Here is a 26,862-nt window from a genome sequence, read left to right as displayed (position 1 = left end):
AGCTCTGTACTCTGTGCTCTTTCATTCTTCTCTCTTGGTTCTGTACTCTGTGCTCTTTCACTTCTCTCTCAGTTCTGTCCTCTGTGCTCTTTCTCTTCTCTCTCTCAGTTCTGTGCTCTGTGCTCTTGACCTTTCTCTCTGTATTCTGCACTCTGTGTTCTCTTCTTTGCTTCTTGTTCTTAATTTGTTCTTTCTATCCCTTCTCTCATGGCTCTGTGTTCTGTGCTCTAGACATTCTGCTGCTTTTTCTGCCCAAGATCTTCGGTCTTTACTCACTCTTCCACCTCTGTGCCCTGTGCTTGATATCTTTCTCTCATAGTTCAGCACCAGGTTCTTGTTTCATGTTCTCAACACTGTACTGCTTGTTTCTGTTTCCCAGTTCTGCACTCTGTGCTATTTTCCCTTCTCTCACTGTTCGGCTCTCTTTGCTCCTGACCTTTCTCTTCCAGTTCTGAACTCTGTACTCTGTGCCCTTTGCCTTTCAGTCTTAATTCTGCACTCTGTTGTTTCTCTGTTTGTTTTCTGCTCTGTGCTCAACATTGCCAGTTCTGCACAGTGTGCTCTTGACATTTCTCTCCCCGTTCTGAAAACTCTTTGCTCTTGTCTCTGTGCTTCTTCTCACTGTGCTTTTTGCTTCTCAGTCTTAATTATGCGTTCTCTTATTCTCTTTAGTAGTTCTGTGGTCTGTGCCCATCTTTTCCAGTTCTGAAGTCTGTGCTGTAGACCATGTGCAACCTTTTCTTGCCAGTATCTGCACTTTGTGCTCTTGATTCTTCAATGCTGTTTGCTTGTTTCTCAAGGTACCTAACTCTGTACTCTTTTCCTTTATCTACCAGTTCTGCACTCTGTGATTTTTGTCTTGGTCTTAATTCTGAATTCTACTCTTTCTCTCACTATTCTGTGCCCTGTGCCCTTCTTTCACAGTGCTACAATCTCTGCCTTTTGTCTTTCTCTCTCCTTCTTCAGCTCTCTGTGCTCGTGACCTTTCCCTCTCAATTGTGTTCTCTGTTCTGTTTGCATTTCTCTTCTTATCTATGTGCTCTGTGCCTTTAACTCCCAGTCCTGCAGTCTGTGCTCTTGGCTTTAAATTCCAGTCCTGCACTCTGTGCTCTTTGCCATTTTGCTCCTAGTTCTGAGTTCTGGGCTATTTTTCATTGCTGGACAGTGTCCTTCTCATGACTGGACACGCTGATCTGTGAGTGGAAACACATGTCTGAGACTGGACTGCATAATCTGTGACTGAACACAGTGATCTGTGATGGGACATGCTGATCTCTGGCTTGACACCCTGGTCTGTGACTGGACTCCATGATCTGTGACTGGACACAGTGATCTGTGATGGGACACGCTGGACATGCTGATCTGTGATAGGACACCCTGGTCTGTGACTGGACACCATGATCTGGTCTGTAACTGGACATGCTGTCAGTGCCATTCTGTACCTCTGTAATGCTGGAACTTACTCCAGTCCTGTGTACCCCTCTGTACGGACATGTGCTCTCCCTGTGTGTTCTCAGAGTGTTCTTGGGGTTCTCCACCATGGGTCTGATCCCCACACTCACCAAGTGTATCTGAGCACCAAATAAACTGCTGTTCTTTCCAGTTGGCGTGTCCCTCTGCTTCCTCTTCATCCCCTGTCCCGGGATGAGCAGGAGAGACTCTCCCATCTGTTCAGAGCAGAGCCCTTCAATCCTGCTGTACCCCCATTCCTCTGGTTGTACCCCCTCTTCACCCCTTGCTGCCGCCTCCTTGGCCAGTGCTCTCTGGAAACGTGCTTGTCATCTGGGGGCTGATTGGAGCGTGCTCGTTGGCTGATGCCTGACTGGGGGTTGATTGGAGCATGCTCGTTGGCTGATGCCTGACTTGGGGTTGATTGCAGCATGCTCGTTGGCTGATGCCTGACTTAGGGTTGATTGGAGCATGCTCGTTGGCTGATGCCTGACTTAGGGTTGATTGGAGCATGCTAGTTGGCTGATGCCTGACTGGGGGTTGATTGGAGTGTGCTCGTTGGCTGATGCCTGACTGGGAGTGGATTGCAGCGTGCCCGTTGGCTGATGCCTGACTTGAGTTTGATTGGAGCGTGCTCGTTGGCTGATGCCTGACTGGGGGTTGATTGGAGCGTGCTCGTTGGCTGATGCCTGACTGGGGGTTGATTGCAGCGTGCTCGTTGGCTGATGCCGGACTGGGGGTTGATTGCAGCGTGCTCGTTGGCTGATGCCTGACTGAGGGTTGATGACTGTGTGCTCGTTGGCTGATGCCTAACTGGGGGTTGATTGCAGCATGCTCGTTGGATGATTCCTGACTTGGGGTTGATTGCAGCGTGCTCAATGGCTGATGCCTGACTGGGGGTTGATTGGAGCATGCTCGTTGGCTGATGCCTGACTTGGGGTTGATTGCAGCATGCTCGTTGGCTGATGCCTGACTTAGGGTTGATTGGAGCATGCTAGTTGGCTGATGCCTGACTGGGGGTTGATTGGAGTGTGCTCGTTGGCTGATGCCTGACTGGGAGTGGATTGCAGCGTGCCCGTTGGCTGATGCCTGACTTGGGTTTGATTGGAGCGTGCTCGTTGGCTGATGCCTGACTGGGGGTTGATTGGAGCGTGCTCGTTGGCTGATGCCTGACTTGGGGTTGATTGCAGCGTGCTCGTTGGCTGATGCCTGACTGGGGGTTGATTGGAGCGTGCTCGTTGGCTGATGCCTGACTTGGGTTTGATTGGAGCGTGCTCGTTGGCTGATGCCTGACTTGGGTTTGATTGGAGCGTGCTCGTTGGCTGATGCCTGACTGGGGGTTGATTGGAGCGTGCTCCTTGGCTGATGCCTGACTTGGGGTTGATTGCAGCGTGCTCGTTGGGTGATGCCTGACTGGGGGTTGATTGGAGCGTGCTTGTTGGCTGATGGCTGGATTTTGCCTGCTGGACAGATGAGGGCTGACAGCACTTGTAGCTGCTGCTTGGCGGAGGGGGTCTCTGCTGTGGAGACGAGGCTTGGGGTGTGACAAGGCTGTTTCCAGCAGTGAGGCGAGTCGAGGCCGCGCTGCCTGTGCTGCTGAAAACTGAAACTGAGAACTTCTGCTTTCGCCCGGCTGCCGAGCAGTGAGACATCACAGCCCAGAGAGGCATCATGGGTCACTGGCTCCTGCAGATTTGCATTGCCAAGAACTCAGCCCTGAGTTTCCACGCACACACAGAGAGAGAGGGTCCCATCGCCGCAGATAGATGACTGCTTCTCGCAAACATTTACGCACGCCTTCCGAAATCACACCCCGCACGTACCAAACTATCAACACGGAGGCAGAACCCGCACGCAGCGGGGCAGACCGCAGAGGCGTCCGACAGAATGAAACATCCTCTTCCACAGCTCGTCCCCTTCCAGGAGCAACTCCTGGTGCCCCAGAGACAAACAGCCCTGCAGAGCGGCAGACCCCCGGGGAGATCGGGGACACCGGAGGAGAACGAGCCTTTCCAGAGTCACCTACACGGGTCTCGTGCCCTGTGCTGTATTGCCAGAATTGTGTTACGTAGAAAACCCACCCCAAACTGATTGCATTTGTCATTGTTTATTTTGTTTTTGGGATTCGTGAGCCGACTTTCACAAAACCAACAGTGGCTCGAGAGGCCCGGGGTCTGTACAGCGCTTGTACACAGTGCTCCGCGTCTGGCGGTCTGGGCGGTGAGAGTTGTGCTGTAGCAGGCAGAAAGTGCCCTGACTGGGCAGCTCTGAAGCTGGAGATCTCGTCCAGCGCCGATAGGACTCCTCCTCGCAGGGGTCCAGGCGCCCGTCAGGAACAGCTGGGAACATCGAGAAGGTCAGAAATAATTAAGATAATCATTTAAATGATGACAGATTTGATCAGGGTGCCCGCAGTGTTAGATGTTCCCCTGAGCTGGCCAGTGAGGTGTGTTCCTCCTCTCCTCCTCTTCGTCGAAACTTGTACTCTAATCCTGCTGGGCTTTCGCCTGCATCAGGGTTCAACCGCTCCCTCAGGAGGACTCTGGGGGTGTCAGAAACTGAGCGCTCAAGTAGAGGAACAGCAGGGGCGTCAGAGCAGACGGCCAGGCTTGTCTGGAACTCGCAGTGTCCTCCTCGCACTGATGGGGCTCAATCACAGCTGCTCAGCTGTGAACAGAGCTGACAGAGGTCTGCAGCACAGTGCTGGAGTACTGGGGTTACAGCACTGCGCACGGTCAGTCAGAGCTTCACACGGTCAGTCAGAGCTGTCCTTGGTCAGACAGAGCTGCGCTTGGTCAGTCAGAGCTGCGCTTGGTCAGTCAGAGCTGCGCTTGGTCAGTCAGAGCTGTGGATGGTCAGTCAGAGCTGCGCTTGGTCAGACAGAGTGTGGGGATTGTGTCTCAGATACTTCTTCCTCTTTCTCTTGTTATAATTCTGCTGATCATTCAGCTGACAGTCTTCCTTTTGGGACATGTTCTTTCATTTTTGCAAAATTTATAAAACCAGTTTAAATGTTTAAATTATTGAGAAAAAATGTAATTCACTGCAACACTGTCCACAGGGACTAGAAGAGTCTAGAGCCCTGTGAATGGGCTGTCTGTGTCCACAGGGACTAGAAGAGTCCAGAGCCCTGTGACTGGGCTGTGTCAGTGTGTCCACAGGGACTAGAAGAGTCCAGAGCCCTGTGACTGGGCTGTGTCAGTGTCCACAGGGACTAGAAGAGTCTAGAGCCCTGTGACTGGTGTGTGTCAGTGTCCACAGGGACTAGAAGAGTCTAGAGCCCTGTGACTGGGCTGTGTCAGTGTGTCCACAGGGACTGGAAGAGTCTAGAGCCCTGTGACTGGGCTGTGTCAGTGTGTCCACAGGGACTAGAAGAGTCTAGAGCCCTGTGACTGGGCTGTGTCAGTGTGTCCACATGGACTGGAAGAGTCTAGAGCCCTGTGACTGGGCTGTGTCATGGTGTCCACAGGGACTAGAAGAGTCTAGAGCCCTGTGACTGGGCTGTGTCAGTGTCCACAGGGACTAGAAGAGTCTAGAGCCTGTGACTGGGCTGTGTCAGTGTGTCCACAGGGACTAGAAGAGTCCAGAGTCCTGTGACTGGGCTGTGTCTGTGTGTCCAACCCTGATAGAGATGCGATAGCAGTGCTCAGAGGGTGGGAGTGGAAAGTGTGGTTAGGAAAGAACACGTCTCTGTGTCACTCAAGCCTGAGCTCTTCCTGTTCAGAGAGTGCGAAAGAGGAAGTACCGCAGCACAGAGCCCCAGACACATGACACTGCATCCCCTAGAGAGCCCGACAGGGAGAGAGAGTCGCTGCTTGCCAGACCTCACAGGTCTCAAGAGCCAGGAGTGTGAGTATTACAGCATGACCTAGCTATTACTGCACTAGACACACTGTTCACAGGTACAGAGAGCCAGCAGCAACATGTGTCATTCTCTAACCTGGATATCAGGTAAGACGCCTTCATGCTTTCATGATTAAAATTATTACTGGTCTGTGGATCTGTACTGGTGTGAGACCACTGGACCGGAGTCACTGGACTGTGCATCTGTACTGGTGTGAGATCACTGGACCGGAGTCACTGGACTGTGCATCTGTACTGGTGTGAGATCATTGGACCGGAGTCACTGGACTGTGTGTCTATACTGGTGTAAGATCACTGGACTGTGTATCTGTACTGGTATAAGATCACTAGACTGGAGTCACTGGACTGTGTGTCTATACTGGTGTGAGATCACTGGACTGGAGTCACTGGACTGTGCATCTGTACTGGTGTGAGATCACTGGACTCTGCATCTGTACTGGTGTGAGATCACTGGACTGTGGATCTGAACTGGTGTGAGATCACTGGCCTGTAGTCACTGGACTGTGCATCTGTACTGGTGTGAGATCACTGGACTCTGCATCTGTACTGGTGTGAGATCACTGGACTGTGGATCTGAACTGGTGTGAGATCACTGGCCTGTAGTCACTGGACTGTGCATCTGTACTGGTGTGAGATCACTGGACTGGAGTCACTGGACTGTGGATCTGTACTGGTGTAAGATCACTGGACTGTGTATCTGTACTGGTATAAGATCACTAGACTGGAGTCACTGGACTGTGTGTCTATACTGGTGTGAGATCACTGGCCTGTAGTCACTGGACTGTGCATCTGTACTGGTGTGAGATCACTGGACTGGAGTCACTGGACTGTGGATCTGTACTGGTGTGAGATCACTGGACTGGAGTCACTGGACTGTGCATCTGTACTGGTGTGAGATCACTGGACTCTGCATCTGTACTGGTGTGAGATCACTGGACTGTGGATCTGAACTGGTGTGAGATCACTGGACTGGAGTCACTGGACTGTGGATCTGTACTGGTGTGAGATCACTGGACTGGAGTCACTGGACTGTGCATCTGTACTGGTGTGAGATCACTGGACTGTGGATCTGAACTGGTGCGAGATCACTGGCCTGTAGTCACTGGACTGTGCATCTGTACTGGTGTGAGATCACTGGACTGGAGTCACTGGACTGTGGATCTGTACTGGTGTAGAGTCACTGGACTGTGTAACTGTACTGGTGTAGAGTTCCTGGACTGGAGTCACTGGACTGTGTATCTGTACTGGTGTGAGATCACTGGACTGTGCATCTGTCTTGGTGTGAGATCACTGGACTCGAGTCACTGGGCTGTGGGTCTGTACTGGTGTAAGATAACTGGACTGTGTAACTGTACTGGTGTAGAGTTCCTGGACTGGAGTCACTGGACTGTGTATTTGTACTGGTGTGAGATCACTGGGCTGGAGTCACTGGGCTGTGGATCTGTACTGGTGTAGAGTCACTGGACTGGAGCTACTGGACTGATACTGGATTGAACTGGTTTGAATTTACTGGATTGCAGAACTGTTTTACTGACATCAATCCCGGGTGTCCTGATGCTCTCTACTGACACAACTGACTCTATATCCCCTGTCTCTCTGTCTTCTAGTAATTGTGTTGCTCGTCCCAGGATTCAGCAGTGTAGGTGAGACGCTGTCGTGCTCATCATTGCGCTCCTCGACGCTGTGTTTGTGTGTGTGTGTGTGTGTGTTCAGCTGGCAGACTCCTGCAAGAGGCGGAGGCCATGTAGCTCTGCGGTGTAACCTGGCTCGACTGTGTGTGTGTGTGTGTGTGTGTGTGTGTGTGTGTGTGTGTGTGTGTGTGTGTGTGTGTGTGTGTGTGTGTGTGTGTGTGTCAGTCTGCTCTTCTCTTCACTTAGCCTGTGTGGTGTTGTGTGTGTGTGTGTGTGTGTGTGTGTGTGTGTGTGTGTGAGTGTGTGTGTGTCAGCCTGCTCTTCTCTTCGCTCAGCCTGATTTGAGCTTGAATGTTTCTGTATTATCCCCCCCAGCTCGAGTTAAACCTGTCCTGACCCTTGACCCCGTGTGGAGGGAAATAATGACTGAAGATGAGGTCACTCTGAAGTGTGAGACATCTCCAAAGGCCTGGAAGTATTACTGGTACAGAGATGGGAACTTTCTGTCATATGGTTACACGTATACCATAAGCTCAGCTGAAGTGACTGACAGTGGGAACTACACCTGCCAGAGATCGTACTGGAAAGATACAGCTATGAGTGACCCAGTGCCCATCACAGTGATCGGTAAGATTGTGATCTTCTGTGATACTCAGTCTTTGGCAGTAAGTGACAGTCAGCCTGTCAGTGAGACAGTTTCTATCCCTGTGTCTCCTGTCCTGCTGTGTGTGATTATTACTAAGCTGTTCTCTGTGATCTCCTCTCTCTCTCGCTGTGTCTCCTCTCCTGTAGATGCCTCTGTGGTCCTGCAGCTGTGGCCCCAAACTGTGACAGAAGGGGACACTGTGACTTTGCGCTGTCATTATAAACACTGGTTTTCCCAAGCTTTCTTCTACAAAGATGGAGTTCAACTCCAGTCCCAGTCCCTGCTAAACAAGAGGATTGATATTGCCTCAAAGAGAGATGAGGGCTCCTACAGATGTGAAATTAATTCTTATTACGAGAGAAAAAAATCAGGCAACGTGAAGCTGTCTGTGAGAGGTAGGTGTGTGCTGTAGGACTGAATACTGAGGTCTCTTCATAGACGAGCTGCAGCTCTTTCACACAGTCGACTTGGCAGAATCAGCCACTAACACACCTCTGGCTTCAGCAGGACGAGGGGTCCAGGTGTTTCTTACAAGAAACAAGGAAGTCCTATAACCTTCACACTGGAGACACATACTGAGCTGTAGTATAAGACTGTGGAGCCTGTTGAAACTGTAACAAGGTTTAGCTCTTACCTGCAAACCTGTTTTTCTGATAGTGCTCCAGGTGGCTGTTTGCCTTGGTGTGATTCTGAGGAGCACAAAAGCAGAAAGATTACCTGACTCGATCTGGACAGCAGCAGAATTGTGTTTTTAATTGATCTGTGAGTTGCTTCTTAACTCGGTATCAGCTGTGGCTCATACACAGGCCAGCAGAGAGCAGGTGGGCGTTTCCTTCAATGCTTCCTAGAACTCCCCCTGGTGTCTTGAAACGCAGTTCGGAGCCACTCTGTGGTGCTGTTCTCCGGGTCTAAGAGACTCGGAGCCCTGCAGTGGTTTTGCAGGCACGGGCCTGTCCATACTGTCCCTACGCAGATGGACAGACGAAATCACTTTTCCCCCCTCTCTCTCTGCAGACTTGTTCCGCTCCGTGTCTCTCACAGCTCTCTCCTCTTCCACTGTCCTGGACGGAGAGCCAATCTCCCTGCACTGTGAGGTCCAGGTGTCCCAGGTGTCCCAGCCAGCTCGCCCTCTGCAGTACAGCTTCTACAGAGGCTCCCAGCTGGCTGTCTCCCTGAGGAAGCCCTGGTACAACATCGCGCGGGCAGAGTTCAGCCGGAGCAACGGCTCGTACTCCTGCGCGGTCCAGCTGTCCAGCAGCAGCAGTGTCTCCAAGAGAAGCGCCCCCGTGGACATCCAAGTACAGGGTGAGAGAGCCGGGAGCGAGCTGGGAGGCGTCGGGCCTGCTTAGGGCTTGGGTGGGAATACTGCTGCCTCCCGGGTCCGAGTCTGGGGCAGGTTAGACGTGATGCGTGAGAAACTCCTGTTTCTCTGACCCCCAGTCTGCCCCCGGCTGGTAGAGCGCGGAACTGCAGGGTGGTAATGATCGTGATCATCTCTCAGGTCTCCCTGTCTGGGGTGTGCGCGCCGGGTCCGTGCCCGCGGACGGCCGCGTGCTGGAGGGCGCCGTGCTCACGCTCTCCTGCTCCGTGGATGAGGCATCTGTGCCCCTGTGGTTTGGGTGGCACCGACAGGCTGGCGGGCACACTGAGCGCTTGAACCTTCAGCTGTCCCCCGACAAGAGGGCAGAGATGAAGCTGACTGTAACTGAAGAGCACGGAGGAAATTACTCCTGCTGGGCATCGTACGGGCAGGAAGAGCAGGAAACCCTGAGCCAGCCCATCTCTGTCACTGTACTGGGTGAGCACAGCTCATCAGTGTCCATGCACTACATGTGAGGAGTGTCTCTGGGGTCTGTATGAGGGTCTGCATTAATATCAGTGTGTGAGGAGTGTCTCTGGGGTCTGTATTAATCTCTCTGTGTGAGGAGTGTCTCTGGTGTCTGTATTAGGTTCTGTATTAATCTCTATGTGTGAGGAGTGTCTCTGGGGTCTGTATTAGGGTCTGTATTAATCTCTGTGTGTGAGGAGTGTCTCTGGGGTCTGTATTAGGGTCTGTATTGATCTCTGTAAGTGAGGAGTGTCTCTGGTGTCTGTATTAGGTTCTGTATTAATCTCTATGTGTGAGGAGTGTCTCTGGGGTCTGTATTAGGGTCTGCATTAATATCAGTGTGTGAGGAGTGTCTCTGGGGTCTGTATTAGGGTCTGTATTGTTCTCAGTGTGTGAGGATTGTCTCTACGGTCTGTTTTAGGGTCTGTATTGATCTCTGTGTGTGAGGAGTGTCTCTGGTGTCTGTATTAGGTTCTGTTTGTGTGTGAGGAGTGTCTCTGGTGTCTGTATTAGGTTCTGTATTAATCTCTATGTGTGAGGAGTGTCTCTGGGGTCTGTATTAGGGTCTGCATTAATATCAGTGTGTGAGGAGTGTCTCTGGGGTCTGTATTAGGGTCTGCATTAATATCAGTGTGTGAGGAGTGTCTCTGGGGTCTGTATTAGGGTCTGTATTGATCTCAGTGTGTGAGGAGTGTCTCTAGGGTCTGTTTTAGGGTCTGTATTAATCTCTGTGTGTGAGGAGTGTCTCTGGGGTCTGTATTAGTGTCTGTTTGTGAAAAGTGAGTCTGGGGTCAGTATTAGTGTCTCTATTAATTTATGTGTGTGAGGAGTGACTCTGAGGTCTGTATTAGGGTCTGTATTAATCTCTGTGTGTGAGGAGTGTCTCTGGGGTCTGTATAAGGGTCTGTATTAATCTCTGTGTGTGAGGAGTGTCTCTGGGGTCTCTATGAGGGTCTGTATTAATCTCTGTGTGTGAGGAGTGTCTCTGGGGTCTGTATGAGGGTCTGTATTAATCTCTGTGTGTGAGGAGTGTCTCTGGGGTCTGTATGAGGGTCTGTATTAATCTCTGTGTGTGAGGAGTGTCTCTGGGGTCTGTATGAGGGTCTGTATTAATCTCTCTGTGTGAGGAGTGTCTCTGGGGTCTTTATTAATCTCTGTGTGTGAGGAGTGTCTCTGGGGTCTGTATTAATCTCTGTGTGTGAGGAGTGTCTCTGGGGTCTGTATTAATATCTGTGTGTGAGGAGTGTCTCTGGGGTCTGTATTAATCTCTGTGTGTGAGGAGTGTCTCTGGGGTCTCTATGAGGGTCTGTATTAATCTCTGTGTGTGAGGAGTGTCTCTGGGGTCTGTATTAATCTCTCTGTGTGAGGAGCGTCTCTGGGGTCTGTATTAGGGTCTGTATTAATCTCTATGTGTGAGGAGTGTCTCTGGGGTCTGTATAAGGGTCTGTATTAATCTCTGTGTGTGAGGAGTGTCTCTGGGGTCTCTATGAGGGTCTGTATTAATCTCTGTGTGTGAGGAGTGTCTCTGGGGTCTGTATGAGGGTCTGTATTAATCTCTGTGTGTGAGGAGTGTCTCTGGGGTCTGTATGAGGGTCTGTATTAATCTCTGTGTGTGAGGAGCGTCTCTGGGGTCTGTATTAATCTCTGTGTGTGAGGAGCGTCTCTGGGGTCTGTATTAGGGTCTGTATTAATCTCTGTGTAAGGAGTGTCTCTGGGGTCTGTATTAGTGTCTGTATTAATCTCTGTGTGTGAGGAGTGTCTCTGGGGTCTGTATTAATCTCTGTGTGTGAGGAGTGTCTCTGGGGTCTGTATGAGGGTCTGTATTAATCTCTGTGTGTGAGGAGCGTCTCTGGGGTCTGTATTAGGGCCTGTATTAATCTCTATGTGTGAGGAGTGTCTCTGGGGTCTGTATGAGGGTCTGTATTAATCTCTGTGTGTGAGGAGCGTCTCTGGGGTCTGTATTAGGGTCTGTATTAATCTCTGTGTGTGAGGAGTGTCTCTGGGGTCTGTATTAATCTCTGTGTGTGAGGAGTGTCTCTGGGGTCTGTATGAGGGTCTGTATTAATCTCTGTGTGTGAGGAGTGTCTCTGGGGTCTGTATTAATCTCTGTGTGTGGGGAGTGTCTCTGGGGTCTGTATGAGGGTCTGTATTAATCTCTGTGTGTGAGGAGCGTCTCTGGGGTCTGTATTAGGGTCTGTATTAATCTCTGTGTGTGAGGAGTGTCTCTGGGGTCTGTATTAATCTCTGTGTGTGAGGAGTGTCTCTGGGGTCTGTATGAGGGTCTGTATTAATCTCTGTGTGTGAGGAGTGTCTCTGGGGTCTGTATTAATCTCTGTGTGTGGGGAGTGTCTCTGGGGTCTGTATGAGGGTCTGTATTAATCTCTGTGTGTGAGGAGCGTCTCTGGGGTCTGTATTAGGGTCTGTATTAATCTCTGTGTGTGAGGAGTGTCTCTGGGGTCTGTATTAATCTCTGTGTGTGAGGAGTGTCTCTGGGGTCTGTATGAGGGTCTGTATTAATCTCTGTGTGTGAGGAGTGTCTCTGGGGTCTGTATTAGGGCCTGTATTAATCTCTCTCACTCTGGTCTCTCTCCCAGTGCCCGTGTCCCCTCCCGCCCTCTCTCTGCTGAGCTCCAGCCCCATCCGCACTGTGGGCTCAGAAGTCGTGTTCCAGTGCGTCTGTTCCAGAGGGACCCCCCCAATCTTCCTCAGTGTGTTTTGGGAAGACGGAGACGGTCTGGGAAACATCTCCAAGCTGCCGTCCCAGCAAGTGGAGCCCTCCCAGCCCGTCAACTTCAGCCTGTCCCTCATGAGAGAGGAGGATTCTGGGAGTTACCGCTGCCAGGCAGCCAACGAGCTTTCGGAGCAGCAGAGCAGCAGTGATGCCATCAACATCACGGTCGTAGGTGAATCACTATTCGATAACAGTGTTTTACCATGGTAATATTAGTGTGAGGTAGTTACGCAGGAACACATATAAGTGGTAGCAACAATAACATTAGGAGTAGTGTCTGAATTGCATTGAAGTATTGGAATTCTTACTGGTAACCTGATACTGAGTCAAATCGTTAAAATGTCGTTATTGTGCCTGTCTCCAGTACTGACCTGTCTCTCTGTCTCTCCCAGTGCCTGTCTCCAGTACTGACCTGTCTCTCTGTCTCTCCCAGTGCCTGTCTCCAGTACTGACCTATCTCTCTGTCTCTTCCAGTGCCTGTCTCCAGTACTGACCTGTCTCTCTGTCTCTCCCAGTACCTGTCTCCAGAGTGAACCTGTCTGTCTCTCCCTTCGCGGGACACCCCGACAGTCCCACCCCGGGCGTGACTCTGCTCTGCTCAGTGCTTGAGGGGACGGGCCCGTACTCTGTCTCCTGGTTTCGGGATGGAGAGAAGCTCAACCTGACCAGCGGGCTGGGGGATCCCTACACCCTGAGCCCTGAGGGCGGGAGGCTGACCTTTGACCCCCTGCGCCCCCGGGTCCAGGGCCGGTATCAGTGCAGCGCCCAGAACCGCCTGCTGAGAGGGATACCCCAGTACAACAGCACCCGTAGCAACAGCGTGGAGGTTCGCGTCCCAGGTACTGCGGCGGGGCCGGCGGGGGGGGGGCGCTGGCGGGGCCAGCAGGTGTGAACCCCCTCCCTGTCTGTGTTGCAGGGGTGGGGGCCATCACGGCCGCAGCCGTCTCCGTGGTCCTGATGCTGGCCGTTGCTGTGGCGACGGCAGGGCTGTGGATGCTGTGGAGGAGGAAGAGCAGGGCGGCGGTCGGAGAGGGTGAGTGTGAGGCTCCGCGTCCGCTGTGCTCCGGCTCGGAGGGTCCCGGAACTGGCCCTTCCGCCAGCACAGTAACCCCAGTTACTTCCTTAATGGCCTCATGATTCATCCTGCAGCTCCCAAGACAGCAGTGCCACAGGAACCCCACCCCAGAGATGGTCTAGCGCCCCCTGTTCCTCAGATGAGGCCTGGCACCCAGCTGATGGCTGCCGGTAAGTGGAGACAGGCAGAGAGGTGGAACGACAGAGCTCTGTGATTGGTGGAGACAGGCAGAGAGGATTGGAGGACTGCTGTTGCTGTGATGATCGCCACTGGCGTGATCAGCATGCTGCTGTCTTACAGAAACCGATGGAAACCTCCTGTATGCCATGGTGGACATTAAGAAGAAGTCAAAAGGTGAGCCGTGAGGCTAAATGAATCATTAATAATTCATTCAGAGGGAGGAGCCAGGGCGTGGAAAGATGCCCAGTCGCACCTGAGTCGCACCTGAGTCAGAGTCACACCTGAGCCACAGCTCTCCAGAACTCCAGAACTCTTCTGTGGATCAGCACTGCCAGGGGTCCAGCTGGGGATCACACAGCTAGGGACTCCCTGCACAATCACAGCCTGACCTCCAGACTGGACTGGACTGGGTGTGAGACTGGACTGGACGGGGTGTGAGACTGGACTGGACTGGGTGTTGGAGTAGGAATGTTGTGTTGAGGATCAGTCTCATCTGAGTGGAGTTGACAGAAACTGACTTGTTTCCTCCCTCTGTCTTTCAGTGAAGAGAGGCACAGACAACACTCAGAACGTAAGTCTTCCTCTGTCATTGTGTCTGTCCGCCCCTGTCCCCTGTCTGTGTGATTTACCAGCTCTCTTTGCTGGATTCTGTGTGTCCTCCGTGCGGACCTCTGTCCTGCCCTGTGTGTCCTCCGTGCGGACCTCTGTCCTGCCCTGTGTGAGTATTGACCTCTCTCTCTCTCAGGCTCACGGCCCAGAAGACGCCCTGGAGTACTCAGTGATCTACTCCAAGCTGGCTCCGCCCACCTCCGAGCCTGGCTCCTCCCCTCCCAGTAGCCCCAGCCCGCTGTATGGCAACCTGGAGAGCGTGTACGAGAACGTCGCCTAGCGACGGCCAGAGGATCATGGGACAGTGAGCCCCAGGCTCCGCCCACTCGACCCCGCTGACCCCTCCAGGTCACAACGCACAGGAGAGCACGGGGCTCAGCCCTCACCCCCAGACCTGCCTGCAGCCCCCAGCAGGGCTGCCAGCCAGGGGTGGCCAGACAGAGACTGGGGCGGGACTGGGACTGGGACTGGGACTGGGACTGGGACTGGGACTGGGACTGGGACTGGGACTGGGGGGCACTTGCGAACCACAGTGGTAAAAGGCTGTTCCTCTGGCCAACAGGGACACGGGTTTGGAGTTCTGCTCGGCAGCTACAGATCGGACCAGCAGGCCCGCCCTGCACCTGCCTCAGCGCTGGGGCAGCTGTGTCTCCCGGGGCAGGAGGGCACGAGGGCTGGTGGGGTCTGTATGGAGTACAGTGAGCTCACAAGTGCACTCCAGACCACTGAAACACACAGGATCGATCCTCAGGAGTGCAGCTCCCGCTGACTGGGTGACTGTTGAGTCAGACAGCCAGTCCCCATTGGAATCGTGACTGTTATACCGCCACCCCACCACCGGGGGGCGCTAAACAGATACTCTGATTGTATTCCCATCCATTATTGAGGTGTGAGGGGCCTTTCCTCCTTATCTTTTCCCTTACGGCCTACAAGAACCTGGGGGACACGTGCGCCTGAAACTGGCTCCGTTCTTGTTCGTTTTCCACCACAGAAATCTCTTCCTCTTCCTCGGGGACGCTAGAGAGCGCAGCTGAGGAACTGAGAGGCGAGCGGAGCAGAAAAGCCCCCTTTTAAATGTCAGCAGTGCGAGAGCAGCTGCAGAGTGAAATACTGAGTCAGAAGACTGTTTCTCTTTCCTTCCAGAGAAGCAGAACTAGACGAGAAACTCGCTCAGCTCTGCACGTCTGACAGAGCAGCAGCTCCTCAGGCCTGGTGAGGCACCGGACAAGAGCTCAGCGCAGAGGGGAGCTCCTGTCTGCTGTCTCTCACTCGGACCCAGGGCAGCGACAGGTGCTACTCTAGCCTTGAGCTTTTCAGTACATGTCCGATCCCTGTGTCCACTCGGGCGGCTCTGCAGCTCCTCAGACATGCCTGTACAGCCCCTTGAGTTTGAATAAAGAATCCACTGTCCCTCAAAGTGTCCTTTTATTACTTAAATGCGCAGATAGGGGCAGATAGACACGAGTGTGTTCCTGTCGATTGCTGAAGCACAGCCCCCTGCACACCGCAGCCTGAAAGATGTGAAGCAATCTGAGTGTCGACTCCACACTGGAAAGGAAACGAGAAACTGGTTCTGGCTGTGGAGTGGTGTCTGTGTGTCGGGAGGCCATCAGGCTGCACAGAAACAGGACACCTTGAGACAGAACAGGAGTCTGAAGAGGCTGAGACTGAAAGCAATCACTTCTACGCTTGTGCTCAACTGCCTGATTACTGTGGCATTGTAATAAATTGGAGACAATAAAACTAAGAATATTTAACACCACTGACAGTTTTTCTTTACTCTTTTATATTTCTCAAAGCCACAGTACTACTCAGCTGTGCGGAAATAAAGTAAAATTACACCTCTTGAGGAGGTTAGAGCAGAGCGATCAGGGACCTGCTGCAGACAGACCAGCAGACAGATCCGTCTTGTGAGGAAGGCAAAGACACACAAGGTGTCGTCAAACTGATCTGACTGACTGATCTCACACAGGAGCTGTATCTGCACAGCTGGAATGAGATGTAGGGAGTTTGACAGCTGTACAGATGGGTTAAGACACAAAAATCAATACAGGATAAATTACAAAAGGATCAATACAGCCTTCAGCACATTGTAGAAAGAGGGTGAGTGTAAGAGGGGACACAGACCTTCAGATTTTATCCCTGATCACGGCTTTAAAGAGGAACTGCTAAACTATTTTTATATTTCAGGTTAGACAGAATTTGCAGTGATGGGTGCATTTCAAACATCAGCGAAATACAAATTTACACAGTAACGTTTAAAACCTCCAATTTACAAAGAAAAATAGATTACATTTCCAGGAATGCTCCACACCAGAGTCAGCAATTCTGAACGAGGAAATAAAACTTCCAGTGACGGGAATCCGGCTCCATTAATCCAGCAGAAATACAGGATTGCTTTCAATTTAGTAGACCAACACTACTTGTTAACTTCGCATGCCGATCGTTGGAACATTTCTGCTGCACAACCGGAACTTATTCACTCAAACACCAGCACAATGACTAGTGAGCAGGAAGGGCTACTTCACGTCACAATTCCTATGCGAGTTTGCAACAACATTGTGATTTACAGTACTTTCACAAAGTTCATGGTTTTATGCTTACTTTAAAATGTATACATTTTTCAATAACGCCAATGAATGTGTTTTGTTGCCAAGATTTAACAACCGCTCATAGCTGAAAAGTGACAGATCTCTGATCCAGACAGATCAATAGACACACGTGTGACAGGCAGGGACAGATTTCTCCAGGACTGTGTGAAATAAGTCAGACAAACTGTTCTGGACTGTGGCAGACTAGCACAGTTAACAGAATAGTGGCTGAAAGATCTGCAGGCAAACTGCTGTGGAAAACAAGTTCATTTCCTGCCACAGAGCCAGCTTGTCAGAACCAGCAGGTGATGGAGGAAGAAATAAAACTCAGAAGAAAAATAAAATCAGAAGACAAAGAGACGAACACAGGAACTGACCCTCCAGTAGAACATTTGTGATGAGAACATGATTTCAGTCAGAACACTGCACTGAGCCAGTTAGCTTGATGAAAAGACATGTTCAGGAAGACCATTGAGAGAGACGTGTTCAGGCACCTTCAGCACAGCATCTTACTGAGGCTCAGGGCCATGAGCTGGACTGGGTACAGATGACATCGCGGTCAATGGAGCACAGCTGGAAACTGAAAAGGGCTTCATTAGAACAGTCTCTATAGACACGTGTAGCAGTGTCTCCGCCTGGCGGCCACACTGTGAAATGTCACCTTCTGACATCGCTTTTCACAGTGTAACTGCAACTTTAAATGTCGACATTTGAACTGATTTAGACAATATCACATTGTTCGCTTAGTCTTTTAACATTAAAATATTTATCCTAGATTGTTTTTCGAGGCTGCTCTATATATTGGTCATGTTTAAGACTTGAGTTAAAATTTTGATCTGTCGGCCGTAAGCGTTACAATATAATTATGACTTTATGCTCGAATGTGTCCTGGGTAAGACTATTTTACAAATGTTATTAACGTGTTTAGGAATCAAAACTGCCATTATTGTGGATCATCCTACAAAAATACAATTGATGTGTGAATATGTGGACATCGGAGATGTCTTTGGATATTAACTTTAAAAAATAGAAATTAAAAAAGTTAGAAATAATTATGAGTAATAATATGAAGCCTATGGATCAAGCTAGGAAGGAGTTAGTAGTTCAGGTGGGTAGCTGCGTCAGCATGCGTAGGCTGCAAAGGAACAACTAATAGGTTTATTCCATGCTGAAAAAAAGAAGAAAGAGAACACAACGTTTTGGCCGTGGAGCCTTCTTCAGGTGTGAGAGAGACAGGGCAGTAGGCAAAGGTAAAGTAGCGGGAGAACAAAGGCTGGGAGGGAGGAGGAGTGAGAGGCGGGAGCAGGGGACAGAAAGAGAGGCCAATCAAGAGGTGTGAAGTCAGAATGGGTGCAGAGAGGTGTGAAATGAAACTTCCAATGAATGGAGAAAATTTAAAAGAACAATAGTCTGTCATTAAGGGAAGGGAGAATGTGTGATCCTAGCTGCAGAATAATTTTGGTTTCGGTGGTCTTTCTGATGTATGAGTTCGGAAAACCGTCTTTGAGAGCACAGACGGAGAGATTAGAGTGGTCGTGGCCGTCAGAGGTGAAATGAGAAACAATGGGCTTGGAGAGATCTTTAATCTTCACAGCCCTGACATGTTCTCTGAAGCGGTCTCCGAGTCTCCTTCCTGTTTCTCCAATGTAGATGGCTGGGCATTTACTGCAAGAGATACAGTAAATAAGGTTGCTGGAGGTACAAGAAGCCCTCTGGGTGATCCGGAATTGTCCTGAGGGGCCTTGAATGAGTGTGGTGGTGGCTGTGTACTTGCAGGTGATACAGCGAGCTCTTTTGCAAGGGAAAGTGCCTGGTGTGGATGGTTGCTGAGGGCGGTCAAGGGAGCTGTGGACAAGGAGGTTACGCAGATTAGGTGGTCGGCGATATGAGATGATGGGGCGATCAGAAAAGAGGGCCCCAATGGAGGGATCATCCTGTAGGATGGAAAAGTTGTGGTTAATGGTCCTGGGGATAGGAAGTGTGTTAGGGTGGTAAGGAAGCACCAGAGGAATGCGGTTGTTACGGCGGGAGTTCCTGATCGGGTTGATGGTCCCAGGGGTGTTTTTGGCTCGGGCAAGAGCCCTGTCAATCACACTGCTGGGGTATCCTCTGTTGGAGAAAAACGAGCACATTTTGAGGGCTTGGTTCTCGAAGTCTATGTCATCGCTGCATAGTCGTTGTAGCCAAAGGAACTGTGAAAAAGGAGAGTTTTTAGTGTTTGGGGTGAAATGAGCTGTACAGGAGGTAGCTGTGTGAATCCGTGGGTTTGTAATAAACTGAAGTGGAGAGTCGGGGGCAGTTGATGGAGAAGTTGATGTCTAGAAACGGAAGAGCAGTGGAAGATATGTTAACCGTATATTTGAGGGACGGGTGGAAGTTGGTGAAATGGTGCAGGAAGAACTCGAGCTGATCGTTGGAGCATGTGGCGAACCGACACAGTCATCAATGTATCGCTTTTATAGGTCAGGGACATAGCCAGGGTAGGAAGCGAAGAAGGAGTTATTATTGAGCAAAAAGAGATATTTAATCGGTGGCGCCTTTCTTTGTGAAAAATCCGAGGCGGCTTTTAGTGCTGTAGATGTAAACTGTTGCTGTTTGTCTCGTATTTTGTTTGTCACATGAAATCACGGCACTCCGTAACACGAGTTGCTGTGGAAACTTTATTTCTGCTTCAGACACGTTGAGCCTCATTGATCGTGAACCTTCGTGCAGATGAAGATGATGATGAAGAAGACGATGATGGCGAGACCCTCGTGTGTCAGAGCGCGTCTTCTGTTACTGGAGAAACAAGACTGAAGCTCAGACCTTTCCAAAGGCTGAGTCCCTGAGCTGTGAGGATCATGAGGACCAGCTGGACAGTCCACTGTCCACTCCACAGACCTGAGGAAGGAGGTAGGCAGGACAAGAGCTCGTCTTTAACAGAAGCTGTGAGAACTGAGGGGAGATTTTACTTTATTTGTAAATTTATTGGGATTGTACATTTTATGAATGGGCTCTTGTTGTGTTAAATGTGCTGTATATTGTGTTGTGTCTTTTACCTGCCTACATAAACACTTTTCCCTCTGGGACAATAAAGGAAGAAAGAGGAGTCCAGTCCTGGAGGGGTCAGTGTGTGTCTGCAGCAGGGCTGTCCAGTCCTGGTCCTGGAGGGGTCAGTGTGTGTCTGCAGCAGGGCTGTCCAGTCCTGGACCTGGAGGGGTCAGTGTGTCTGCAGCAGGGCTGTCCAGTCCTGGTCCTGGAGGGGTCAGTGTGTGTGTCTGCAACAGGGCTGTCCAGTCCTGGAGGGGTCAGTGTGTGTCTGCAGCAGGGCTGTCCAGTCCTGGTCCTGGAGGGGTCAGTGTGTCTGCAGCAGGGCTGTCCAGTCCTGGTCCTGGAGGGGTCAGTGTCTGTGGATGATCCAGGTGTTTTTATATCAGCAGCAGCTGAAGAGCTGGGAAAAGGTGTTTGTTTGGTCCAGTTAACCCAGTAACCAGCTGGTTTAGCTCCACTCTGTCTCCTCTGTAGCTCAATACTGTGTACATGAGAGATCTAGAAGACAGATACAGATTACTTGTTTATCTGTGTGAACTGAAAAGTTAGTTATATTACTATTATATATTTTGCAAGCCCTAGAATAGATATAGAAAGAATACAGATTGTGGTTTCATCTTTATTTAAAACTAATTCCCTGAATGTCATCATTTAAATGTTATTTATTCCAGAAACTTCATTGAATATTTATAGACAGAGACATCATGTGTTGAATATCTGTTTCATATATGTTACTTTATATATTCACCTGTACAGATCTTACACTCAGTCTCTGCTGGATCTCTTCAGTTTGCTGTGTGTTATGTTTGTATTGTCTCTCTCTGTTCAATCTTATAACTGCTATCATGATGTGGAATAGTGTTGTCAGTTGTTGTGTTGAAAGGAGATGATCTCTGTTGTAGTAAACTGTGTTGTGCTCTTTGATCCCTCTGTCTGAGCTGCTCCTACACTGCTGTGGGTATTTTCTCAGGGACGGCCTCTGGAGAATCTGTACCAGCCTCAGGAATGGACACCAATATCAGCTGACTGTTCCTTCACTCCTTCATTCTGATAATTCACTACACTAATGTACTATTTTAACATCATAAAACACTGCTGAGCAAACTTTTAGTCACTTGTTTTAATCTTATTTTTGTTCTTCAATTAAACATCAGGTTGTGAACACCTCTTCCATGCTCTTGGGTTTTATTTCCAGTGTCTGTGAAGGAAACTGTGGTCTTCGTGTTGATGAGAGAGCTCTCTGCTAGTCATTATACCGAAGAGTTTTGGGGGAACTTCTGATATGAGCTCTGTGCCTTGTGAGGGGTGAGATTTTCATGGAGAACAGTGGAAAGGTGAAGCCTGATTGTCCACATTTATAATTCAAGTCTAATTCCATCATACTGTCAAACTCCGAGCTGCTCAATACACACAGATGGAGTCACACTGACTCACTGCAACACCTTTCACAGTGAAGCAGAGTCCTGTGCAACAGGCAGGACTGACAGCCCCTCTGAACACTGTGCAGGATCACAGCAGCTCCAGATCACTGCAGGATTCAGCGCAGCTCCAACTCTCCTCCATCTTCACAAACATTATCAATTCACTTCATCTGAGCTGCAGTTGTGCAGTGGCTCCTGCAGTCCAGCTGTGCTTCTGCTCTGTCTTTATTACAGAAGGGGGTCCTGCTCTCAGCTGGGTTTTTTTTTTATTTTTGATTTTTGCAGACCTAGGTTCTATCCCACAAAGATGCTTTTGTAAAACCCGAAACACAATAGATGAGGAGAGATACTACTTTTAGTATTTAGTTTCATTTACTGACATTTTGCCAGATAAGTTACTCCAGAATTGGCAGGAAGTATAGCTCACACTGCTGAACCCCGACTCTTCCACATCTCCTCGGAGCCCCGGGTTCAAGACCCGCCTGGCTCGGCTGATATTTTTCTCTCGGGCTGAACTTGCGCTTCTCCGATTGGCTGCTCTTACACCCACCTCTTCCACACGCTGATTGGACATTATTAACACTGAACCCCGCCCTTCAGCACAGCCACACCCCGTTTCAGTCACCATAGTGACGGGACGCGTTCCCTCAGCAGCGCGGAGCGTCATCCTTCCCCTGCCGGGCTGCGAGTGTCCTCGGGCGGCGGAGCTCTAATCGAGGCCGGGGATGAGGCTGCAGTCTAGGCCGCAGACCAGCGGCTCCCGACCCCCCGACCACGACAGCCCGGTGCCCGGAGGCTGTAGCGCTGCGAGCCGCTTGGTGTGGCTGCTCACAGGGGGACCCGATTCACGGTTCTCTACACCCCTGTACCCCACCCTTCCACACCCCAGAATAATCAATTAACCAATTTACACTCACAGCAGTTTATTACCGCAAATAAGGGTATAAAGCATAAAACAATTACACTATGCAGCAGTGTTATAATACTGGTATCCACGGTGTCTCTTATTTTGGTACCTTTGTTGTCCTTTTCGCGCTCATCAGGGGTTCACGTTATAAATAGGGGCGGGTCTGTGCTCCAGGCCCGTGCAGGCTGGGGTCAGGGGAGGTGGGGGGACTCCGGCGGCTCGCTGGCTGGGAGAGAGGCGGCTGGTACCCCGCTGCTCTCCCGGTACAGGCGCTTTGCTCGGCTGCCGGAAAAAAAAACATGCATACATTTTGTTATTCATCGTCTCCTGTTCATGAATAAACATTGCTTGACTGTAAAGTTGTGGCTCATTGCTGGGGTACTGGGTGCAGATCTAGGACGAGTCTTGCTGTATTTAACAGTGCAGGGGGTTGACATGATTTGCTGTGGAACTGAGGGACCTGTGCTCAGGGGCAAACTGAGAACTAGATCTCGTTATGGGAAGCACTTGATTAGTAGTAACACCCTGTTCAGTGGAGTGCTCTGCACTCGGGTTTTAACTGTACAACAGGCTAGAGCCCCTTCAGTGATCTAGTGCTCAGTATCCCGCACTGTCCCGGGACAGATGTGATGGCAGTACTGTACAGCACACCTCGCTTTGCATGACCTCGGCTCATACACATTCCTTAGATTTGTAAGTTATTTTTAAAAAGCCAAGACTGACCCAGAACGAGTTAAAATTTACAACCATTGTCCTGGTGCGAGTAGCGTTTAAAAAGCACAACCCAGCTCAGACAAACAGACCGCGTCTCTGTCGGCGCTGCAGCGCGATGTGAACAAACAGCGTCTTGGTCAACTTCCTGACGCCTGTGTAGTGATTGAACGTTGAAATTAATCAAACTTCATATGGTTCCTAAATCCGAATCGAAATTAAAGCGGGCGAGCATTTCTCGTGATAATAAGGACACGGTCTGGAGGTCTTGAGCCCTTTTTATTCCAAATTCATTCTCCCGACAGCGGGACGAGCCCGTGTTGCGCAAAGCGAGCTGCGCTGTACTGCCGAGTGATTCCCTGAGCCCCTCCGCCAGCGCAGCTCCTCACTCCTGTCTGATGACTGTCGCTGCGCTGCTGCTCAGGGCTGAACTCCGAGCTCTTACCTGCTTGTCTTGTGTGTCAGGTCTCCCCTGGCTGCTGTCCCTGCCGCCCGCACAGGACCCATCCCGCACTGACCAGACTGCTGGCGCTGGACAAGAACTCGTCATCCCGGACGCCGTTACAGAATCACAAGTCATCTTCAGCTCCTCCTCAAAGTTCAGATGCTGATGGCATGTCCACTCCCTAACCCCACTCCTCACTCTTCTACATGTGATCATCATCCCAGCTCAGAGGAGGAGCTGAAGACACTCAGGATTCCTGTGATGGTCAGATAGCAGCAGTGTCACAGCCTAGATCTCTTCATACTTTATGTACCATTTATGTACGATTCCTAACAGCCTTTTTTCCTACTGCTTGTTTTGTTAGTAAGATGTCGGCGTTAACACTGTCATATGTATTTAAATTTGTATTAAAATCAGTTGACCAATCACTTGTATTTTATTGAGTTCTGGTTAAATGATTTCTGTTTTTGCTGTTTTCATTTTTTGCTCTGGAAAGCGTTTTCACTCGAATACTTTTTGGTTTCTAAAATGTATGTTTACACTTGTACTGAACAAATAAAATTTAAATTTATTTTACTTCTGGCTTATTTGTCTTTTTTGGAGAATGTATTTTAAAAATCTCGGTTGCTGTTTCAAATTGTGACCTAAAAAATGTAAGATTTCTTAGGAAAATTGAAAAAGAAAAGGGGTATCTGTCTAATATTCAAATTATCAATTAATATTCTGATAATGCTAATTAAGTATAATGAGAAAAATGTTTATGTATCAAGTGAATTAAGGTTCATTAGTATTAAGCAAATCTCACCCAGGGCTGGTCTTGGAGATGGGCTTCTGTGATTGGGCTAAACGTCTTGTCAATCATAAAAAGACAACCCTTAAGAATTCAGGTGGGGAGCTGCGTCAGCATGCGTAGGCTGCAAAGGAACAAGTAAAAGGTTTATTCCTTGTTGAAAAAAAGAAGAAAGGGAATTACTTGTTCCTTTGCAACCCTTAAGAATGGTGTCATTGTTGGGGGTGTGGTGATTTGATTGACAGGTATTTCAACCAATCAGAATAGAGAAAATGGGGTTTTATCCTATAACTGAAGTGGTGTTTCAAAACTGACCAATCACCTGAGAGCAAAAATCTTGGAGGTGGGCTCTCATCCAGACATGTTGATTGGCTGGTGTGACGTAATCATTTGGTGACACCCACTTATGAATAATACGACAATCCCTTGCGTAATTATACGGCACGCCCCTTCATTAGCCACACCCCTCATGAATATGCATTATGTGCGGGGCTCGGTCCTCTTTTTGTTTGGTTAGAAAATAAGAAAGTAAGTCAGAAGTCAAAATTCTTTAAGTTTTGCAAGCATACAAATCAAAGACAGTTGGTAACAATGAAACAAAAAAAAATACAGAGTGAGTTACAGAATCACAGCAGCCAGGGGAGACCAGCAACACAAGACAAGCAGGTAAGAGCTCGGAGTTCAGCCCTGAGCAGCAGCGCAGCGACAGTCGTCAGACAGGAGTGAGGAGCTGCGCTGGCGGAGGGGCTCAGGGAATCACTCGGCAGTACAGCGCAGCTCGCTTTGCGCAACACAGGCTCGTCCCGCTGTCGGGAGAATGAATTTGGAATAAAAAGGGCTCAAGACCTCCAGACTGTGTCCTTACTGTCACGAGAAATACTCACCCGCTTTAATTTCGATTCGGATTTAGGAACCATATGAAGTTTTATTAATTTCAACGTTCAATCACTACACAGGCGTCAGGAAGTTGACCAAGACGCTGTTTGTTCACATTGCGCTGCAGCACCAACAGAGACGCGGTCTGTTTGTCTGAGCTGGGTTGTGCTTTTTAAACGCTACTCGCACCAGGACAATGGTTGTAAATTTTAACTCGTTCTGGGTCAGTCTTGGCTTTTTAAAAATAATTTACAAATCAAGGAATGTGTATGAGCCGAGGTCACGCAGAGCGAGGTGTGCTGTACAGTACTGCCATCACATCTGTCCCGGGACAGTGCGGGATACTGAGCACTGGATCACTGAAGGGGCTCTAGCCTGTTGTACAGTTAAAACCCGAGTGCAGAGCACGCCACTGAACAGGGTGTTACTACTAATCAAGTGCTTCCCATAACTAGATCTAGTTCTCAGTTTGCCCCTGAGCACAGGTCCCTCAGTTCCACAGCAAATCATGTCAACTCCCTGCACTGTTAAATACAGCAAAACTCGTCCTAGATCTGCACCCAGTACCCCCAGCAATGAGCCACAACTTTACAGTCAAGCGCTGTTTATTCATGAACAGGAGACGATGAATAACAAACAGAATAAAACAGTTTATTTTTGGAATTGCATACATTTGATTATATTCAAGCACACCAGTTCAATGCTGTCATTTCTAGTGACAGTAAAGACTGGGAAACATGTGGGTGAAGCTGCCTTTGAGCCAGTAACTGCCTGCAGTCTGGACACAGTCAGCTCAGTATTCTTAGCATCCTTATCTCTGCAGCCAACAAGTTGTCTATTCTTGTGGTTTTGATTTTCTTCAGCCTGTAAAATGCTGCTCAGGAGGATTTAAATGTGGAGACTGGCCTGGCCCGTACAAGACTGTCCACTGTTTCCTCCTGCTGACCTCCTGACTGAGCTGTTCCTGCAGAAGACGGTGAGGTGTAGCTGACAAGTCCAGCAACAAGTTCAGTGTTCTGGTTTTACATTTTAAATGATCTAGAATATTATTGATATTTCTAGACAATTACAGAATATGCCTGAGGAATTGTACATGTCAGACTTCCACATTAGTGCAGATTACTTCACTGCTGCAGCTGTAGTGAAGGAGTGTCAGTGTGATGTCAGGGTGTGAGGATCTAAGCCAACTCACCCTGTCAATCAGATTCTCCTCAATTTGGAAATCAATCTCAGTCCTTTTTAGAGTGTGGATGAACAGCAGGAATAGTGGTGAATTAATCCTCATCATGTCATGTGGCCTGACATATTGGGACACATCCATATTACATACATTTCAGAGTGTAAACCAGTAAATGAGCTCACTATACTCAGTGTCATCATTGAAGATGAGGTATCGCTTGTTCTTGAGACGCTTTTACTTGAAGTCACTGCTTTAGCATGATACAGAGTTGGATTGAGATGTGCAGACACACTTGACCAGTTTCTGTTTTCTCCTGATGAGCTCTTTGGTTGTACTGACTGGATGCTTTGGGTCATCGTCATGCTGCATGGTGCAGCACTGTCCATTAAGTATGGAAGCCTTTTCTGCTGCATCAGAGACCCTGTTTCTGTAAACTTCAGAGATCACTCTGCTGCTGCCATCATTAGCTACATCCTCAATGAAGATGAGTGACCCAGTCTGAGACATTCCTGCATCCCCAGGCCATGACATTCCCTCCACCAGGCTTCAGCATGCGCTCAGAGGACAGAGATGACAGGTTCAGGTGTGGAGAAAGAAAGGAGCTGCAGATGCTCCAGAGAACAGCACCTCCTGTGAGGGTCATGGCCTGGCCTGGGGAGATCATGAGGAGACTCTTCACCTGTCTGTCTCCATCAGCACTAATGTACTGGGTCACTGAAGCTCAAACCTGAAGGCTGTGGACTCAGAGCTGAGAGCTCCAGCAACACCTCAATGTCCTCTGCGCTCAGATGGAGATCACATGTACAGCAGTAGGATTAGAGGTGGTGTTAGTTAGGGACCATACATGTCATCTACATCTCACCTCAGAGGACACACATCAAATATTCAGGTGCTGTAG

At 49.6% G+C, this 26,862-nt stretch overlaps 1 protein-coding gene and 1 long non-coding RNA gene across 3 annotated transcripts; one reads left to right on the top strand and one right to left on the bottom strand.

The window, feature by feature from the left end:
• The first annotated feature begins 1,751 nt into the window (after positions 1-1,751).
• On the top strand, positions 1,752-15,775 carry LOC148640469 (Fc receptor-like protein 2). 2 transcript variants are annotated; one of them, XM_088619506.1, is made up of 13 exons: positions 1,752-3,805; positions 6,921-6,956; positions 7,320-7,571; positions 7,737-7,985; positions 8,605-8,895; positions 9,092-9,388; positions 12,013-12,321; positions 12,665-12,988; positions 13,066-13,182; positions 13,299-13,394; positions 13,525-13,578; positions 13,947-13,975; positions 14,150-15,775. In XM_088619506.1, exons 3-13 carry the CDS (start codon positions 7,367-7,369, stop codon positions 14,291-14,293), a joined length of 2,115 nt encoding a protein of 704 aa, XP_088475632.1. In that variant the 5' UTR covers positions 1,752-3,805; positions 6,921-6,956; positions 7,320-7,366; the 3' UTR covers positions 14,294-15,775. The 2 variants fall into 2 exon arrangements, with proteins under 2 accessions (XP_088475632.1, XP_088475631.1); XM_088619505.1 differs by lacking the exon at positions 1,752-3,805 and adding an exon at positions 3,819-5,400.
• A 6,186-nt stretch (positions 15,776-21,961) lies between these two features.
• Positions 21,962-24,025, bottom strand: LOC148640468 (uncharacterized). Its single transcript, XR_015930206.1, has 2 exons — positions 23,119-24,025; positions 21,962-22,244 (listed from the first exon to the last, which is right to left on the bottom strand). It is a non-coding gene; the product is annotated as an uncharacterized LOC148640468 (long non-coding RNA).
• Between the last annotated feature and the right edge of the window lie 2,837 nt (positions 24,026-26,862).

Source organism: Lepisosteus platostomus, chromosome 25 (assembly GCF_059453375.1).
Source record: "Lepisosteus platostomus isolate fLepPlt1 chromosome 25, fLepPlt1.hap1, whole genome shotgun sequence".
NCBI classification, from domain to species: domain Eukaryota; kingdom Metazoa; phylum Chordata; class Actinopteri; order Semionotiformes; family Lepisosteidae; genus Lepisosteus; species Lepisosteus platostomus.
The sequence above is the reverse complement of the archived record's forward strand: the minus strand, read 5'-3'. Positions and strand labels throughout refer to the sequence as shown.